The following is a 20802-nucleotide window of genomic DNA, read 5'->3' as shown; positions in this document are numbered from 1 at the left end:
TCTGTGGCCTGCATTGTGCAGGAGGTCAGACTAGATGATCATAATGGTCCCTTCTGACCTCTACAGTTTTATGGTGAAAATACACTGCTTTTCTGAGTAAGGAAATGAAGTGAATCACCTCCTGTGCAACCCCAGTATGGTTCTTCATAAGCCAAATCCTGGGGTGCATATGGGCCGGTACCGCACTTTCACCCCTGGTATTTCTTCACACAACACTAACACAGTCAACCTGTGGAATTCTTTGCCAGAGGATGTTGTGAAGGCCAAGACTATAATAGGGTTCAAAAAAGAACTAGATAAGTTCATGGAGGGTAAGTTCATGGCTATTAGCCAGGATGAGCAGAGATGGTGTCCCTAGCCTCTGTTTGCCAAAAGCTGGGAATGAGAGACAGGGAATAGATCACTTGATTACCTGTTCATTGCCTCTGGGGCACCTAGCATTAGGCACTGTCGGAAAACAGGATACCGGGCTAGATGAACCTTTGGCCTGACCCAGTATGGCCGTTCTTATGTTCTTACGATAGCATTTTTACTCCTCTAGGTAAGGAATCAGATGATGTGGGTGAGGGTATTGCACCTGTTCCCCTATAATAATTGACAGTTTGGCTACTGAATTCAAAAATTGAACAAAACTGACCAGAGGTGAGGATGCCACACACAGTTATATAGTGATGTGGCATCAATATGCAAAGATTAGTGTTTGTAAAGGGATCTGGAAATTAATTGCTAGGTATAAAGCATTTTGTTGCACTAACATGTTGCAATGATAAGTGATCGCCTCAAAAACAGTACTGGGATGTGCAACATGGTTTTGAGGTTCTTTGCAACTCAGGGTACATGGACACTTCATGCTGGAGGTATGATTTCCAGCTTCTCAAGATGTATGCTTGCTAGCTAAATCACTACGTATCACCCTTTTAATCACCTGTCCTGTGTTAGGATAAAGCTTCAGACTTTTTGTTCCTGTCCAAAAGACCGAGGGGCTTTCTCTGCTTATGAAGGGTGAAGCTGTGTTGTCAGGATTAGGATAATGATTTGTCAATTTTTCTCAATTCAGTCAGAGAAATATTGCTATGATGTACATAAATAAAAGAATTTTAGACAGGAAAAATAGACATTTGGTGGCCTTTCATGTTCAGAACCCTAATTTGCTGGACAGCCAAGCAACAAACTGGAATAAGCTCTAAAGTAAGCTATTCTATTGCTCATCAAGTTGAAGGTAAAATGTTGAGAGGTAGTGGGGGACCAGCCTGCAGATATACTGGGGAGTAACACTGATATGAGACTATGCAAAACCCATTCACACTGGTAAACCTATTTCAAAGAAAGAAATAATTGCTTTTGGTCAGACGTGGGGGAGGAGAGACGAAAAATCAAACTGTCATGATTAGAAAATTTTAAAAAATCAGGGAAGGAATGACTGGGAGAGTTAAGGGATTAGTAATAGCATACAGAGACTTTCATCTGAATCGTCAGTTCAAATTCAGATCAGGCTGATACTGGCAAAAAGTTATTTCCATCGGATGGCTGTTGGTTACCAAAATGAATTTGTGGTATTAAGCCAGTTCCTAGCTGACAGATGGCCACGTCACAGAAGAACTCCACCACAACTAACAACCTCGATGGCAGCTTCAGCAAAGATACAAAGGAATGAGTGCCCCTGAAGATTACGCCTCCTCTTAACAGCGGAAGGGATTCTGTAGGCAAGTGTTGAGAACCACTGGCAAGACAGTGTGAAGAAATGTATGCTACTGCCCCAGTTATACCTACTCCACAGGCAAAGAAAGGATAACTTTCTCTCCCTGTCTCCAGGGCTGACAACATAGTACCTTTTTTCCCCATGTGGACTAAGCTGGTTAAAAATGGATTTGAAATAAATATTAAAAACCCTTGCAAGCTTCTAACCTGTAGAAGAATAATTTTGTATTAATATGGCTACTGCTATACAATGGAATGGAGGTGCTCAGATTGAGGTTACCAACCCATGAAGTCACCCTTGTATTTTATGCTGCCAAAAATATTGACCTCTACAGTTTTATGGTGAAAATACACTGCTTTTCTGAGTAAGGAAATGAAGTGAATCACCTCCTGTGCAACCCCAGTATGGTTCTTCATAAGCCAAATCACCAACAACATGCTAATCTTTGGCAAATATGGATCAGGCTGTCAGGAAAATTGGTGTGCGAAATCTTTTCTTCTTATGGATCTGATGAGGATTTATTTAAATCCTTTGGCTTCTTTGGGAAAATGTAGGTATACTAAAGCAAGGAATTACAATGATATGGCTGCCCACGAATAAATATTAAGATGGTTGCATTCCAAGGATGAAGTAATACACAGATGAAAGGAAAAAGCACACAGCATTTTATTTCTTTTCAGGACTGCCATGATATAAAGAAAGTCTCACAATATGTGTGGAACACCAATTCCAGATTCACCCCAACAACTCTGGACATAAACCAAGTTGTGAAGCAGAAGTACAGAAGACATACTGCACATGAACAATCCTCATAAGTGACATGTAAAAAAAATATAGTCCACAATAGTATTTGGTTTCACTTCAGCTATTTTTTTTTTCTCACTTGAAGTTTTGTGTACACCAAGCCAGTGGGAATTATAAAACCACTTCAACTGCACACAATAATCCTAGTTACCTTTAATTACATAAGAGTGACATAAAATGGCTTGTTGTATTTTTCATATCCCAGACAAGTTCCAATAGGGAAGGAAAAGCCTAAGACAATTCAAATCTGAATGAAACTACACCTTTCCACTTGTATTTCCCTTTGCTGAGTAAGGAATTTCAACAGAACCATTTGTTTCCCCTATGAACACTACTTGGGCACTAACTGTTGCCATTTTGTGATCAACTGCATATGAATACCCTACAGTGCAATTTTGGGAACAGTCATTTTTGAAGTTTCTTTTATCAACTTGCTGAAATGTGAAACTGGTTAAGAAATTATCGAAAAATAAAATTCAGTGTTGCTCCATCCACATCAATGAATTAGTATTTTGGGAAGGCCACATCTGCACACACTGTTGACACAGTAGTTTTTCAATTGCATTTAATTTATGTAACATGCAAGGCAGTATTTTTACCTTTTATATATTCCAAAACACACAGGAGAACTGGCACTTCTATTTAATATTAATAGCTCATTAAGTGAAGTATCTAATTTTCACACAAGAACAGCAGATATTAGAAGAATATAGCAGTAAAACCAGTAACCCATTTTTCTTGGAAGTCAATCCTAGAACGATGCATATTATAATCTTAGTCACTAGTCACTGAAAACATGTTTTTAAAATTAATGTATGAAAAGATTCCATTTAAACGTCAATACATTATTTACAATGCTCATCCCACTGACTCAAATTGATAAATTATTTGCATGATACTTTTTCTCATTAACAGAGTTGTTTTTTTATTGCATACCTTCCCTTTCTCCGCACCCTATTTAAATGGCTCGTTTCACTTTAGGTATGCAGGAAGAAGTGAGCTCTCTCTGGCTAGTGAGCGTGTGAGAGAGAGAAAGAGAGAGAAAAAGAAAATATAAAAACTTTTAAAGAAGTTCATATACAGTACTTTTTCATTTGTAGATCTCAAAGAACTGGAGGAGAAAAAAGGAAGACTAAGGCTATGTCTACGCTGCCACTTTCAGCACTAAAAACTTTTGTCATTCAGGGGTGTGAAAAAACACATCTGAGCAATGAAAGTTTTAGTACTGAAAAGTGCCAGTAAAGAGAGTGCTTTATTGCCAGGAGAGCTCTACCCCAGTGACAAAACGTGCCCACACTGCCCATGTCACAGCGCTGCCGCAGCCGAGCTGTAACATGGGTAGTGTAGACATACCCTAATATAACCCCCTTTTACAGATGGAATAGGAGAGGCATGGAGAGGCAAAGTGGCTTGCCAAAGGGGACACAGTGAATTGTCAGACAAAAGGAGCTGAAATACAAGAAATGGCAAAGATGCAATGTAGGCTGATGTAGTATCTGAATCTATTTTAATTCATTTTTTGTCAAGTTGATGGTGTCGCTTTAACGACAACAATAGTGGAAGAGCCCATCTGTGCTTGATGCCCTGTGCTTAGGGAATATTTTGGTGGGGAACGTAGCAGGGTTAGGAAACCTTTTTTACCAGATGCTGTGTTTACTTGAAACATTTGTAATTAGGTTTGGATCAGTTCAGCGTAATCTAGGAGACTAAGGCCTTGGCTACACTTGCAAGTTGGAACACAGTAAATCAGCCCCGGGCGCCCTAACTCCTGAGGTGTCCACACCAGCAAGGAACATAGAGCACCCGGACTCCGCGGCTGGAGCACCCCTGGTAATCCACCTCAACAAGAAGCATAACGCTTGCTGCGCCCCGGCTGGAGACCGCAGTGCCAGTGTGGACGCCCTCGTCTTTTAATGCGCTCTGATCAGCCTCCTGAAGTGTCCCACAATCCCTGTTCTAGCCACTTTGAACTCTACTGCCTTGCCCTCAGGTGATCAACCATCAGATCCGCCTTTTAAATTCTCTGGGAATTTTGAAAATCCCCTTCCTGTTTGCTCAGCCAGGCGTGGAGTGCTCTCAGCACAACTTTCCAGGTGACCATGCCTCCACGTGCTAGGTGATCCCCAGTATGGAGCAATGGCGAGGTGCTGGACCTCATCAGTGTTTGGGAGGAGGAAGCTGTCCAGTCCCAGCTACGCTCCAGCAGTAGGAATTACGATACCTACAGGCAGATATCAAGGGCCATGATAGAAAGGGGCCATGGTCAGGACGCTCTGCAGTGTGGGGTTAACGTGAAGATGCTGCGCAATGCCTACCACAAAGCGCGGGAGGCAAACCGCCACTCCGGTGCTGCCCCCATGACCTGTCATTTCTACAAAGAGCTGGATGCAATACTTGGGGGCGACCCTACCTCCACTCCAAAGAGCACCATGGACACTTCAGAGGCTGTAGCAGCCCAGCGTTCAACAAGGCAGGAGGAGAAAAGCGGGAGTGATGGGTGCCGAGGAGGAGTGGGGCCCAGAGCCAGAGGATGGCCCAGCATCCTTAGATGCATGCAGCCAGGAGCTGTTCTCAAGCCAGTCAGAAGGTAGCCAGTCAGAGCGGACGGTGCTTGCGGAAGAACAAACAGCAGAGGAGGTGCCTGGTACACAGCTTTTATTTTGGGAAGGGAGTTCTTTGGCGCGGGCTCTTGGGGCGAGGAGGGTTGCAGAAAGAAGGGTTAGGGCTGCGTGCATGCCTAGATGCAGAATAAGGCATTGATGTGCTCTCTCACATCGCGGTAATCGGCCTCAGTGATCTCATCGAAGGTCTCATGCAGAAGCTGGGCAATCCGCTTGCGCAGGTTCCTTGGCAGAGCTCTATGCTCCTTGTCCCAGTCAGGCTAACATGTCCGCACCACTGTGCCATGAGGGGTGGGGGGACCACTGCTGCACACAAGCAAGTGGCATAAGGGCCAGTGCGGAAGCTGCATTGTAGTAGAAGACCCTCCCCTTGCTTCCCAAGTCACTCTCAGAAGCGAGATATCTTTCAGGATGAACTCATCCTCTGGAAAATGAGGGGACACTGTTCAGCCCGCCCCCTGCAGCTGTTGGCTCTCCCTAAGGCACAGAACCCCAGAGGACAATACAGCCCTGAAACAATCAGTCCCCCTTGCCCCTGTGCTTACTTACTATTTCGGAGCCCTTGTGGGTTATGTGCGCTCGCTTTGGGATGGGCACTTTCTGCTATTGTGTGCACTGTGCTTGCCTTTAAGTTCAGCCGAATCATTGCTCTGTCTAGTGTGAACAATGCTGCCTCTGTTAAGGGTTGCATTTTGGCTTTACAGATGCAGCCTTGAGATCCCAGCAGTCCTTGTTATCAATGGCCGAAAGGCTGCGAAGAATCGGGAAGCGTCCACGAAGAAGCAAGGAAGACCTTCTGCATGAAGTCATCCAGCAGTCCCTTACTGAAAATCAAAAAGTACAGGAGGGGTGGTAGACTGAAAGGAGGCTCCGCAAGCAGAATGCAGATCACCAGCAACAAACCACAGAGCAGGTCCTAAGCGTTATGGAATGCCAAGCGGACTCGATGCAGGTGCTCATAGCACTCCAGATGGAGCAGATCCATGCCCGCCGCCCCCCGCTCCTCCCGCAGCCCGTGTCCCAAAACTCTTTCCCTTGTGCCCCCATGTCACCGCCAACCCACTTTCTCCAACATCCGGTTTCTTATCACCACCAGCGGTCTCCAACACCTGTAGGTTCACCACCCAGCCCTGCAAACTACGACTCTTACCCATTGCACTCAACCCCCATCATCATGCATTTTAGCTAGCCTGAAGTGCAGCACTCATTGCGCGGCACTCCAGACAGGAAGGCTGAATATGATAACAGGACATACGCAAATCTGTGATTGTCCCGTTCCCCCCCATTACCTTCCCTCCTCCCACACAGCACAGCTATGTCATGCCATGTGTTTTCCCATGTGTTTCTTTTCAATAAATTAATTTTTTGGCTTTGCAAATATTCTTTATTGCATTAAGTAAAAGATAGCGTAGCCCAGGAAATCAACAGGCACGCAAGTCAGTGCATCATACGTAGCAAACACAGATGCCCACTAGCATTGGAACCACTGCACTTCACTCCCATGCAGGGCACCAAACGTTACTGGTGGCTTTCAGCATCAAATTGCTCCCTCAAGGTATCCCTAATCCTTGCTGCACTGCACTGGGCCCCTCTAATAGCCCTGGTCTCTGGCTATTCAAATTCAGCCTCCAGGTGCTGAACCTCTGTGGTCCATGCCTGAGTGAAGCTTTCACCCTTCCCTTCATAAATGTTATGGAGGGTACAGCGTGCGGCTATAACTGTAGGGATGCTGTCATCGGCCAGGTCCAGCTTCCCATACAGACAGCGCCAGCGGCCCTTTAAACGGCCAAAAGCACACTCAACAGTCATTCTGCACCGGCTCAGCCTGTTGTTGAACCACTCCTTGCTGCTGTCAAGGCTCCCTGTGTATGGTTTCATGAGCCTTGGCATTAAAGGGTAAGCAGAGTCTCCAAGGATCACAATGGGCATTTCGACTTCCCCTACAAAGATCTTCTGGTCTGCGAAGAAAGTCCTGGCTTGCACCTTCCTGAACAGGCCTGTGTTCTGAAAGATGCTTGCATCGTGCACCTTTCCGGACCAGCCTGTGTTAATGTCCATGAAACGCCCACGGTGATCCACAAGCACCTGGAGAACCATTGAGAAATACCCCTTCCTATTTATGTACTTGGAGGCTAGTGGTCTGGTGCCAAAATTGGAATATGCATCCCATCTATCGCTCCTCTGCAGTTAGGGAAATCCGTTTGTGCAAAGCCAGCCAAGTCACGCACATTGCCCAGAGTCATGGTTCTTCTGAGCAGGATGCGATTAATGGCCCTGCAAACTTGCATCAACACGATTCCAACAGTCGACTTTCCCACTCTGAATTGGTTAGCGACTTATAGGTAGCTGTCTGGAGTTGCCAGCTTCTAGATTGCAATAGCCACGCGCTTCTCCACCAGCAGGGCAGCTCTCAATCTCGTGTCCTTGCGTCGCAGGGCGGGGGCAAGCTCAGCACACAGTCCCATGAAAGTAGCTTTCCTCATCCGAAAGTTCTGCAGCCACTGCTCATCATCCCAGCCTTGCATGATGCTGTGATCCCACCACTCAGTGCTTGTTTCCCGAGCCCAAACGCGGCATTCCACTGTGGTGAGCATATCCGTGAATGCCACAAGCAATCTCATGTCGTATGCGTTATGTGAGTCGACATCATCGTTGGACTCCTCACGGTCACTTTGTAGCTTAAGGAGTAACCTGACTGCAATTCGTGACGTGCTGGCGAGACCTATCAGCATATTCCTCACAAGTTTGGGATCCAGTCCCGCAGACCGAAAGGAAAGACAGAGCATGCAGTACAAAAACCGTTGAAAGATGGTGCCAAATGTGGTTGGAAGCTCAGGGATTGCTGGGATGCAAAGCGATGCATCACGGGGCATTGGGGCAGGACCCAGGATGCCCTGCGCCCCCCTTTCCCACAAGCCACAGTGCCAGAATGGGAAGAGGTGCTCTGTGGAATAGCTGCCCATAATGCACCGCTTCCAATGCCTCTCCAAGTGCCGCAAATGTGGCAATGCCACTGCACTTGCAGCTAACAGTGTGAACACATGGCAGTGCTTTCCCTGCTGCTGTCTCCGAGAGCTGGTTTAACTCACAGCACTCTACATCTGTAAGTGTAGCCATGCCCTCAGAAGTTCAGGACAGAGGTACATCAGCAGCCCTCATTAGCTGTCCATTTTCTGAGTTTAATGGGAAGACATGTAAATATTAGCAGGCATGCACAGAATGCAGTCAAAGGTTTATAACACTATTGCAACAACAATTCCATTAAAAATAAGATCGGATACAAGTCTGACTACACTTTAATAAAACAACAACAACATATCCAAACTTCAACAGGTCAACAAACAGGAAGCTCCTAATCTCAGATATTGAAATACTTATATGATCATCACAGCAGTATCTGAGCAACTCACAATGATCACTGGATTTTTTTTAATTCTTACAACACCCCATAAGGCTGGAAATTATTATTCTCATTTTACAGAGGGGAACAGATGGAATGTAGTTGAAGTGCTTGCCCAAGGTCACAGTGAAAGTTTGTGGTTAAGACAGGAATTGAAGGTCTCTTAAGCCCCAGTATGGTGCTCCAAATCATTCTGCCCACTCTATAATGTGTGTATCATCAAGTTAACTGACAAATCTGCTACTTCCCTTGTGAAGACCAGTGATAATCTATACTGATGGAAAAATATATGTAAGTATTGGATAAGTATAATTATTTTGTGCACCAGACATACACTGGTGGCAGAAGTAAAATCCACATTCGCTCACAAGATTTCACAACAATGCCATAGATTGCCCCATGACTATGTCACATTATGCAGATACTATGAGGTAGTTCAGCTATCAAGCCTTGTTACTGGTTGGCTATCATGATACAATGCAAAACAATATTGAGGTCCAGAGTGATAAACATCAGGGAACTGAATATAAACAAAATTCAAGTAGGCACATTGCACAAAAGCAGCTTTTGGAAGTTTCAAAAGCAAGTGTAAAAAGACTCTCTACTTAGAAGAGAGGATCCAAAAGAGATCCAGGTGTGGGTTCTGCAATATAAGCTACCAGGGAGAACTAGTGCAGTATCACCGTCTCTTTTTTTTAAAATGGTACATTACATCATTCAGTGCAACATGATTTGCTAATAGAGAACTAAACTGCAAAGCCAAGGCACATCCTAGCTGAGTATTATACTCAACTCAAAAAGTCGAGGAAAATGTACACTTACCTCTCAGCTTTGTACCACAGATCTGTTAAGAAGCATTGATATAAAGCTAACAAACACGTGAGAAGATTTTTGCCAATTAGATACCAAAATCTAATCAAGATTTGGTTGGGAAAAGCAAGCTCAGTTGTAAAAGTAACCACTTACAGGTACACTGCAGGAAGGAAGAGTAATATTAAAAACAGAGAAATTTCGCTTCATGCTGTACATAATTTATTCAGACTTTCTTCTCCACTGTTTATGAACAGTCAAAGGTCAGTATATTCTTTTTTGTTTGTTTGTTTGCTTTTTAAGGCCTCATCAAATGTGACAGCCCTAATACGTAACTCTAGGTGCTGTAAAATAATGTTAAATACACCCATGAAGTAGCATCATATCTAGAACTTTTCTGTGAAATAAACCTGTTCAATCTAAAATGTAGCACACCTGATTGTTTTATGGGTTGGGGAAAATGATGTACATCACATGTGCCATTTTAAAAAATGACAGAAGTTTAAAAAAAATAGATGTCAGTGCTTCAAGATTGCTGTGAAAATACTTTGCAGCTAAAGTACTTCCTCCCCGCCCCCCGAGAATTAAAATACCATTTTAGATATATTGTTTGCTCACCATATCATGGGAGAATAAATAGTAGCCTGTCTACATGATAAGTAAAAGCTCATAATACCCCATATCATATGTAAGGATATGAAAGAGAGAGTAAACTGTAGTGTAGTTACCAAGAAAGATCTGCTACAATTGCATAGTGGTGACACAAATAACTACCACCATCATCACTGAAAGGTTTGCTGAACATACAAAGATATGCACGACCTCTACTAACTTATACCTATGTGCTTTAGACATTCTAATTTAAACAACTGGAAAACAATAAACACATTTAAATGGCCTCAGGAATTCAACTTACAGGACCAGTGGAAACCAGATTTGCAATGAAGAGCTGTGTGACATCATATAGGCAAAACAGTCACTTTTGCAAAACATCACATGTCTGAGATTGATCACATTCTCTGCTTTTGCAAAACATCATACGCTCTGTCATTGATTCCGTACAAACAACATCTTAACATTCATAAACAAACAGGTAACTCAAAGCAGACTATGCAAGTGGGAAAATTATTAGCATTATATTATCACTTGTTAAGAGCAGACAATATGCTCAGTTTTGACAGACACACAGAATGGAGAGAGTCCCTGTCTCAACAAGCTTACAATCTAATAGAAAAAAAAGACAGCAAGATGGTGCTGTGAAGTCACAGTAAGGACTAACAGAAGAGAGTTTTTTCCTTGTGTGCACTCAATTCAGAGTGGGGAGGTGGAGGAATTGTTCAAAGAGGGACATGCGGTCCCTTCTAACTCTGTGATTCTATGATTATTCATTCACCCTTTCCACACTACAGAAGAAAATTTTTGCAAGAAGATAAAGCTTAACATGGGCAATTACACCTTACCTCCTCTGATAACAATGCTCATCATTTGCAATTGCCCCTTATGTTCAAGGATCTCAAAGGGATTAAAGCTAACATCAATTGTCTGCCATTAATTTTGTTATGAATATAGTGGTAACTGCCTATAATAAATCAATGTAATAAATGTTATACATATTTTACTTATGTATAAACCAAGGCACAGAGAATTAAAATAGTTTGCCCTAGTCACATAGGTAAATCTTGCCATGGGTTCAGTGAGTCCAGTCCTCTGCTATAACCACTACATAACACTGTCTATCAATACCAACTCCTAATCTCACAATGTATTATGTTTAGTATAAAAAAAAAAGAGTGAAAACACAGTGATATGACCAAACTAATCCATGACCATATACATTTCACATCAAGAGAATTAAAGCAGCAATTCACCACACGTAGTCTTCATGCGTCTGAAGGGCCAGCATATATCATTTGATAATTATGCATGAATGATCATAGAAAACGGTTTAGTCAAAGATGTGGACCTCCAGGTAACATGTATGTGTTTCACTAGTTCACTCCAGCACATTTTAGATATTGTTTCCAGGCTTGTTATAACAGCTAAATATTTAAAGACAACACATCATGTGTCCTTATAGAAAAAAATAATAATAATGTCCAGACTGAGTTGGACCAAAGGTCCACCTAGCCCAGTATCCCGTCTCCCGACAATGGCCAATGCCACGTACCCCAGAGGGAATGAACAGAACAGGTAATCACCAAGTGATCCAGCCCCTGTCACCCAGTCCCAGCTTCTGGCAAACTGAAGCTATGGATACTATCCCTGCCCATCCTGGCTATCAGTCATTAATGGTCCTATTCTCCATGAATTTATCCAATTCTTTTCTGAACCCTGTTATAGTCTTGACCTTCACAACATCCTCTGGCAACGAGTTCCACAGGTTGACTATGCGTTGTGTGAAGAAATACTTCCTTTTGTTTGTTTTAAACCTACTGCTTATTAATTTCATTTGGTGACCCCTAGTTCTTGCATTATGAGAAGGAGTAAATAAGACTTCCTTATTTACTTTCTCCACACCAGTCCTGATTTTATAGACCTCTATAGTACCCCCCTTAATCATCTCTTTTCCAAGCTGAAAAGTCACAGTCTTATTAATCTCTCCTCATATCCCAAATAATTATTGTTGCCCTTTTCCGATTACAATACCTCTTTTTGAGATGGGGCGACCATATCTGCATGCAGTATTCTAGATGTGGGCGTACCATGGATTTATATAGAAAAGATCATATTGCCTCTATCTTACTATCTACTCCTTTCTTAATGATTCCCAACATTCTGTTAGCTTTTTTTGACTGCCGCTGCACATTGAGTGGATGTTTTCCGAGAACTATCCACAATTACTCCAGTACCTCTTTCTTGAGTGTAACAGCTAATTTGAACCCTATAATTTTATTCGTATCGTTGGGACGATGTTGTCCAATGAGCACTATTTCGCATTTATCAATACTGAATTTCATCTGCCATTTTCTTGCCCAGTCACCCAGTTTTAGGAGATCTTTTTGTAAAGCTTCACAGTCTGCTTTGGACTTAACTATCTTGAGTAGTTCTTCACTATCTTGAGTAGGAACCAGAATTAGGATTTGATCCTTTAGGTCCTGTCATACCTTCTCAATAGGACTGAAAAGTAGGTGCGTATTACTCTGTGTATTTATAGACTAACATAAAGGTGCACTGCCACAAGCTGGTTGAAAGATTTTGACATGAGTAATTTTGACAATTTTTTGGACCAAAGTTAACTAAGGGGAAAAACTGAAAATATAGACAAAAATTGCAGCCTGTTTTTTGCCCAGCTCCACCTACAACAATTAGTAAGGCTACGATTATGAAACAGAGGTCAACGAAGTCACGGAATCTGAAGACAGCAATGGAGAGCAGGTTACTGTTGTACATAATGGGTGGCATCAGCATATAGTTGAGGTTCATCCCATGCAGCCCTATCCCTAGTGGTGAGCTGGAGCCGGTTCGCACCGGTTCGTTAGAACCGGTTGTTAAATTTAGAAGCCTGTTCTAAAATTTTAAATTTTAAATCTGTTAAATTTTAGAACCGGTTCTAAAAGGGCTTCTAAATTTAACAACTGGCCAAAAGTGGCGCCTTAGGCGTCGACTCCATGGGTGCTCCGGGACTGGAGCACCCACAGGGAAAATTTGATGGGTGCAGAGCACCCACGGCAGCTCCCCGCCCTGCGCCTGGCCCCAGCTCGCCTCTGCCTTCTCCCCTGAACGTGCCGCCCCGCTCTGCTTCTCCGCCCGCCCTCCCCCGCCCCCCCCCCCACGTCCGGCTTCCCACGAATCAGCTGTTTGTGCAGGAAGGCTGAGAAACAGGCGGCGGCTTCGCGCTCAGGCCCAGGGAGGTGGAGGCAGAGGCAGAGCGGAGGTGAGCTGGGGCAAAAGGAGGGCCGCCCGCGCCGCAGCGGGTAACCCGAGGGGTGGGGTGCGGCACAGGGGAATCGCTCCCCGCCCCAGCTCACCTCCGCCTCCCTGGGCCTGAGCGTGAAGCCGCCGCCTACATCTCAGCCCTCCCAGGCTTCCCGCACAGACAGCTGATTCACGGTAAGCCGGGGGAGGGGGCGGAGAAGCAGAGCGGGGCGGCGCGCTCAGGGGAGGAGGCGGAGCAGAGGTGAGGTGAGCTGGGGCTGGGGGCAGGGCAGGGAGCTGCTGGTGGGTGCTCTGCACCCACCAAATTTTCCCCGTGGGTGTTCCAGCCCTGGAGCACCCACGGAGTCGGCGCCTAAGGCACCACTTTTGATGTGATCAGTGGGGGGAGCGGCCGCTCCCCCTGCTCCCCCCCAACTACGCTCCCTCACCCCTAGGAGCCAGAGGGACCTGCTGGATGCTTCCTCGGAGCTGCCCCAGGTAAGCACTGCCAGGACTCCCCACCTCGCCCCCCCGGCAGGTCCCTCTGGCTCTTAGGGGTGGGGTGGGCACCCACTACAGTGGCCCACGAAACCCTCCAGCCCAGTTCTGGGGGCAGTTAGGACACAGGGGAGGGGGGTGGATGGGGCAGGGGTCTGGGGGGAGTCAAGGAACACGGGGGGTTGGATGGGGCAGGAGTCCCCGGGGGGCAGGGGTGGGCCACGACCCCCTCGTGGGGTGAGGAGAGAATCGGTTAAGATTTTGGCAGCTCATCACTGCCTATCCCCATCACTAACACAGGCCAATCAGACCAAGGGGTGACAAGATTCCAGAGTGTTGCTGCCCAAGACTGAGTCATGAAAGCCCTGGCTCAGGTAGCTGCTTCAACAGTAGCTGCAAGCTGGGGTTGCAACAGCTGAAACTGCAGGCAGAGGGGGTGGGACAGCAGGAGGAGCTAGGAGGTTGCTGAGGCCAAGGAGTGAAAATATCATAGCAACCCCTGCAGCCAGCAAGGAAGGAGAAAATCCAGCCCAGGATAAATACAGCCACCACAATCACCAAGGGAAGGAGAGGTCAACCCAGCACAGGGGACTCAAGGGCCGCCCCCCCTCCGACTACAAACTCACCCAAGAGGGGAATCAGGACCACCAGCAAAATCCACTAGGGGACTAGACAGCCTAATCACAGCCAATGCCTGAACCCTAGATACCAATCTCCAGTGCAGTTAACACCCCTAGGTGAAGAGCAATGTTTCTATCATCACCATTTCATTCTAGTTTTGAGCATTGGGAGCCACTTTAAGCTATCTAATTGATAATGGGTGACGGTCACCCTTGTTCTAGTCTACATGCCGAGGCAATGCCTAACATGATAGTATCTGTCCACCACCCTATTGGGAGAGCTTGGGAGAGCACTCCCCTCCCCTGCCCCCAGTTTGACCCTTGTGTTTACATACAATGCAAAAATTGAAGTACTGTACATTGGACTTCCGCAGTCGCACCCAAGAACTAAGTTTGGATGTACTGCACTGGCGTAAGGAGGAAAGACTTGGATTCATTTCAGCTCCCTTTCTTCTGCTCACCCAATAACACCGCCTGAATACTTAAATTTTTTGGATGGTGCAAACATTTTAAGTCAATAGGCCAATCTTGTTTCATAATACGATCTGGCAAACATGTGCTGAATAAATTAAGACTAAATTCAGGCTGTGAAATCATTAAATATCAGTTGCATTTCTTTAATGTAATATATAGAAATGACATTGTCAATCACATTTTCATTTGTTCAAAGCAGAAATGCATGAATTTAAGTTTTACCTTCTAACATGATTCACTTTATTAAAATCTTGTGATCCCAGGCTTTAATATCAAGTTGCATTTTTATTTTTTTTAAAAGGATGCACTTTCACTATCAATTTGCCCACAGCTCAAACTACCTGTTAGAACACAAACACAGCTTCTCTTGTAAATAAGCGGCTGCCAAAATAGAAACAAACAAACGAACAAAAAAAACAAGACCCCAAAAAACCCTGCATATTGATAACAATGCAGTTTAAACACTACAACCATGAGGCCCCTGTACACAGTCTTACCTCAGAATCATCTGTAGATTCTTCGTTAGATCTGATTTCCTGAAAGCGATAAAAAAAGCATGAAGAAAAAAATTTAACGTGTGTGCAGAGCAAATGATAATTATCTTTACTTTTTTAATTCTACCAGTCTTTTTATTAGAGGCAAAAGGTCAATAGAGTTTCAAGTGATTCTGAATGTGTTACAGATAAATGATTATCTTTTCTGATTTTCTTGTTTATCCATACCCATTCTGTGTTTAGGACTTGTAATCTGGTACCACACTGACAGTCACTGGCACTGGTTGGCTGTGACGCTACTGTTGGCTACCCTAAAGCAGACAGTAACTAATACCACATCATTCCAGAAACATGCACCATCTAAGACTCTAAGCAATAGTCAGGTACCTGTGAAAGGCTTTCCCTCACCAGCAATGGGCAATCAATCTTGCAAAGCAATCTCCAGCATCTCGGCCCACGGGACAGAACTGCATGCTCAAGTGATCCACAGGCCAACTTCTGTATTTAGCCACTATTCGCCCATTAATTCATTGGCTTATTTTGAACTGGTTAACTCTTTAAAACAGTTTCCCAGAGAATTCTAATGATGATGCATATTAAATAATAACAACTCTTCCACTTATGCACAATTCAGACAGAGTGCTTGCTCAAACCTTCAAAGAAACTGTGCCTTTAAAACATCTGCCTTTCAAGACAATGAATCTTACCATCCTACAAAAAAAAAAAAAAAAAAGAAGAGCCTACTCTTGCTAATCTCTCACCTGTCCACTGGTGAAATCTGCTGATGCCATGTCTCCTCAAAAAGGTCAGCAAAATGAAGATTTACTTAACGTATTTATAGTTATCAATAGCAATAAAAGGTTACAACTAATATGCTGACAGTGAACGTAAGCATTTTAACAACAGCCCATGATATAAACAAAGAACGAACAAAAGAGAAGAAGTATTTCAAATCTTATGAAGTAATATTTTGACAATAAGATATTTAGGTACAGCATTCACGAGAGACAAAGTTACAGACAATGAGAAGAGAGATGAAGCGGAAAGAAAATCTAATACTGATGATTACCAGTGTTTCATCTTTAGTTTGTTGGTCACATTTATTTATTTTTGTGCTATAAAAATGTGCTTATTGTAACCTCTAAGCACATAACAAATGCCTTCTCTGCATGACTGAAGATCACTTTTAGTAACCAAGCAAAACCGTTTAGAGAGGAGAAAAAAGTCACATTTCCATTTACTGTTAGTGACTCCATACAAGACATCACCATGCTTACAGTCATCTGGCTTTCCAAGCTTTATTAACTACAGACAGGCCCATCTCCAAAATATTGTCCTTAAACGGGTGCAACTGTTTATTCGCTGTTCAAGTCATAGTTCAAAATTAAAAAGGAAATCTTGATTTGGCAAGCTAATGACCAGACTCTGCATCACCTGATAGGATGCTGGCAGTGTTTTTGGGTGTTTAGAATTGACAGGTACCCTGCTAACTCACGATGCAAGGGAGCTACTCTGAAAAGCTTTCTGCCTGACTTCTCCCATTCCCACAAGTAAAACTGGAATAGTAACCACAGTCATGACTACAATGGGGTTTTGTTGGGATGGGTTTTTTTAAATGTATGAACCAAGAGGATTATCCTGAATTCTATTTTTTATTTTTAAAATAGTCTCCTAACTGTGAACAGAAAATCCCTGCTGAGTGACTAGTAGGTGACCAGAATCCCAAACAGTGAACTAATAACTATCAATGGCAGGCCTGTCAGACTCTAGGGTTGGGGGGGCGGGGAATCAGCAATGGTGTTGTATATTTCAGCCAATTGGCAGATGCTGGTTTTCAAGAAGCCTAAGAATGGAGAAATGATACACAGATGAGAAAACTGGGGAAATTTAAAAGTATTCCTAACCTGTATAGTTAATCTCTGATTTGGCAAGCTTGACAATGCATCTCACCAAATGCAGTCTTCCATCCACGTTGTTGTGGGAGGGTTTTCCCTTTACACTAAAAACAGATGCCATCAACTGACTTTAGGCCTGTAACTTAGATAGGTACGGAAGAAAAATCACAAAACCTAAATTCCAATGAAAGTTCACCTGCATACACACACTATTTATAGTTCCTCTCCAGTGTAGGGAAACTCAAACATAAGTCACAGCATCTTCTACATGCAAAATTGACCATAAGCAAAAGTGAAACGACCACTCTCATAAGATAGTCCAAAAGGAGAGAAATGCAAACAATTAAATCAGAGTGTTTTAATAATCAAAAGGTGTTCATTAATTTAAAAAGTAAGGATTTTTAATGACACTTTTATATTTGACTGTGCCTTAATGAGGTGCACTAATTATAGATTTTAGTGACAAAGACAATGGAAAGAACACAAAAGAAACTGCCTCGACCAACAAAATCCACAACTTTGTAGAAGAGGTACATATCTGATAAATACCAACAATAGGACCTGCCTCCTTCAGAGAATTTAAATTTCTCCATAGTTAGGAAGTAAATCCTGGGAAAAATAGTTCTCCTAAGCTTTATTATGCCCTACATACTGATAGAAAGCATGCGTGTGGCAGTGGAGAAGATATGGAAAAGCCAAATTTCTGAAGGCTTTAAACAAATTATATTTATAGCATATGAAACTGCTATACTTGGGCTTGGAAACTTTTTCTTAAACCTATTTTATTCTTGTCTCACATACAGGAACCAACTCCAAAGAATGTTCCATAGACAGAGTCCTTTTGAGCTGAAAAGTACTATATGTAACAAGTATATTAAAAGGTGGTCTAGAACAACCAAAATTTCAGCTGCCTTCCAGAGAATATCCCACTCTCCCCCATACTTGTTCCCCATTTTCCAGAAGAGAATCTCTCTCCCAACCAATTCAGATGGACTTATTTCTTTCTTCCACCTCTGCATTCTTGATCTTCCTCTGAAGTGAAGCAGTCTGCATGTAACAATCAGCTGTGCGTTCACACGTTACCCTGACATTATTACATCTGCCCCCAGATTCCAAAGATCCTGCCTTAAAGCCTACCTGCCAGGGTTTATTGTAAAATATTACATTAAAACTAGGCCCCACTCCTGCCCACATTTAAATGTATAACTTTACACAGGAGTAATCCCACCGACTATACACTGACAGGACTGGACCCTACACATAGAATACTGCCTATTACACTATTTGAAAGGCTAATACTGCAATGATTACCACTTTTTCTTGAGTCACATACTAAATTCTAAAACTGCTTCACTCATAGAACTGCAGAATGAGGTTCTTCAGCCTCAATCTTGCCAGGAGCTCAGCACATGCTGACCCCTGGACTCACTTCAAAGGGGCTCCAGGCATGTAGAGGGATCGAAACATTTGAATTGCCATTATGGATGAGACCTGAAATCCATCTAGTCCAGAATCCCAGTCTGCCATTACCAGATAATTCTAAAGTGCAAGAACCCTGCAATAGGCAGGCATGGGATAATCTGCCGCCACCCCTCCCCATTAGGTTTCACCCGGATATCCAATAGTTAGAGACTGCCTTAAATTCTAAGGCATGAAGTTTAGTATCTCTTTCCCCTGCCCCCCCACCCAAACGTTATCTATTAAGATAACTCTGGATATTCCTGTTATACATATAAATGTCCAATCCTTTATTGGATCTTCCTAAATTCTTCGATCTGCCAATACAGTGCACTACACCAGATCAAGACCTTAATGACTATCAAAGATTTGTTTTGTCATTCGAAGATTTAACACACCTCCTTCTTTGCCCTCAGAATATAAAAGTTGCTTTAAAAAAAAAAGATAAAACATTTAAAGGAAGCACAGCTCTAGTCTATACCATGGAATGACCATGGAAGAGATTAAATTTTGGACAAACTCTAAAGACAGGTTTCCCTGTACAATACAATTCCCAAGAAGAGGATTTTCTCATATAGGGTAATATGACCAATTATAAAAGTAATTTAAAACAAATTGTTGGTATATAACATTTAAGAATAGGTCCAACCCAGAATTCACCAATAATAATCTCTAAAATAATTTAAGAAACGGTAATATTCTCTCCTCATAAAATAACACTAAGAACTTAACTTTGACAAAATCATAGCCACCAAACTCAATAAGAATTTGATATAACTAATAAATGAGTGATATTTAATATCCAATAGCTTTATAGAAGTCAAACTAGTGTGGCTGGTGATTTCATGCTCATTAATTCAGGACTTTAAGCAATTTTTATGCATATGTGAAAATGAATGAGACTACAATATTGATTCTGAACCTCTGACAGAGATTAACAGGGTTTCAGCCTCAGCTTTAAATGCCTTCAGGATCACATTGTGCTGGCAACTTCAAAAAGAGTAGATACAGAGTAGGCAGCAAAATTGTGCACGAACCCTCTACATCACCCTTCTGCCCACAAAGCCCTCCAGTTCTGCTTTCCACAAACATCCATTCCCAATTCTACTCCTGCAGCTCCTACTCCTCCCCCAATCCGCACCCACTCCTGCTACCTCTACCCCCCATAAGCCTCCCCCATCGCATGCCGCCTCTGCTCCTCAACAACCCTCCCCATCTCATGCCGCCTCTGCCCCCCACAACCCTCCTCCAAACTCCACCCCTCCTGCTGCCTCTGCCCCTCTATCCCCATCCCTCCCACTGCCTCTGCTCCCCACAGCCCTCCCCCAACCCTCTCCCGCCCCCCACAACCGTCCCCCCATCCCCATGCCGCCTCTGCCCCCTACAACCCTCCCCCAATCCCCTCCCGCTGCCCCCCCTCACAGCCCTCCCCCTAATCCCCGCCCCCTGCTGCTGCCCCCCAGAAGCCTCTCTCTTCCCCTTCATGGGCTAGAAAACACAGTGGTTTCTCCGCTGCCTTAGTTTAACTCCTCCGCCTGGAGCAAACACTGGGGCTCCCACTGTGCAGCTGTCAGCGCGCGCTGCGCGGGCAGAGCCTTTACCTTCTCCTCTGCTTCCGCCATGCTGCAGCCGCCCGGCAGTCATGTGAGAGGCCGCGGGATGCCAGAGGGCGGCGGAGGCAGCTTGGGTAATGTAGTTTTTTCTACTTCCTCTCCTGCTGCTGGGGTTAGGGCTGGCAGGAGGGGGGAGGCCTCTGTACCGGCCTTGCCGTTGCTGGTGGGGGGATTAAACAGCTTTACAAGCTCATGAGCGCGTTTAACCTATGCGCCTGCCTCACTGGTGCACAGGCAACACCTTAGTGCAAATGGCTGCACTATCAGACAGTATTAGTAAGCGACAGAGCACTGCCGGCCACAACCATTGGAAAAAATCAGGAGCTAGGCCCCAAGAAATTATGAGGTTGCCTTAAACATGACGAGCAATTAGAACAATAATAAACCTGTTGTTATTTTGTTGTGGTTTTTAAGCCTTTAGGGGGAACTTGGCATTTTCATGTTTTTCTCCTCAACCACGAGGGCTAGAAACTTCCTACTTTAAAATGAAAGCTTGAGATCCTGATGTATTGACATGATTTCAGAAGGTGGGGGTTTAAGAAAAACACCACTTAGGAGACT

At 43.8% G+C, this 20802-nt stretch overlaps 1 protein-coding gene across 8 annotated transcripts in view; it reads right to left on the bottom strand.

Annotated features, from left to right (window-relative positions):
- The window catches only part of VPS41 (VPS41 subunit of HOPS complex), a 176571-nt gene extending 156251 nt beyond the window's left edge, over positions 1-20320 (bottom strand). For 2 of the 8 annotated variants that reach the window (XM_048839142.2, XM_048839145.2), the window contains exons 1-3: positions 17180-17306; positions 16037-16071; positions 15279-15317 (exon numbers count right to left, since the gene is read on the bottom strand). In XM_048839142.2, the coding sequence (XP_048695099.1) occupies positions 15279-15317; positions 16037-16071; positions 17180-17291 (186 nt within the window). In that variant the 5' untranslated portion in view covers positions 17292-17306. Of the gene's footprint in view, positions 1-15278; positions 15318-16036; positions 16072-17179; positions 17307-18181; positions 18205-20229 lie in introns of those variants that run through there. The other 6 variants (XM_048839143.2, XM_048839146.2, XM_048839144.2 and 3 more) reach the window with 5 other exon arrangements.
- Positions 20321-20802: the final 482 nt, after the last annotated feature.

Source organism: Caretta caretta, chromosome 2 (genome assembly GCF_965140235.1).
Source record: "Caretta caretta isolate rCarCar2 chromosome 2, rCarCar1.hap1, whole genome shotgun sequence".
In the NCBI taxonomy this organism is placed as follows: Eukaryota; Metazoa; Chordata; order Testudines; family Cheloniidae; genus Caretta; species Caretta caretta.
Note: the sequence above shows the minus strand (reverse complement) of the source record. Positions and strands in the feature narration are given on the sequence as shown.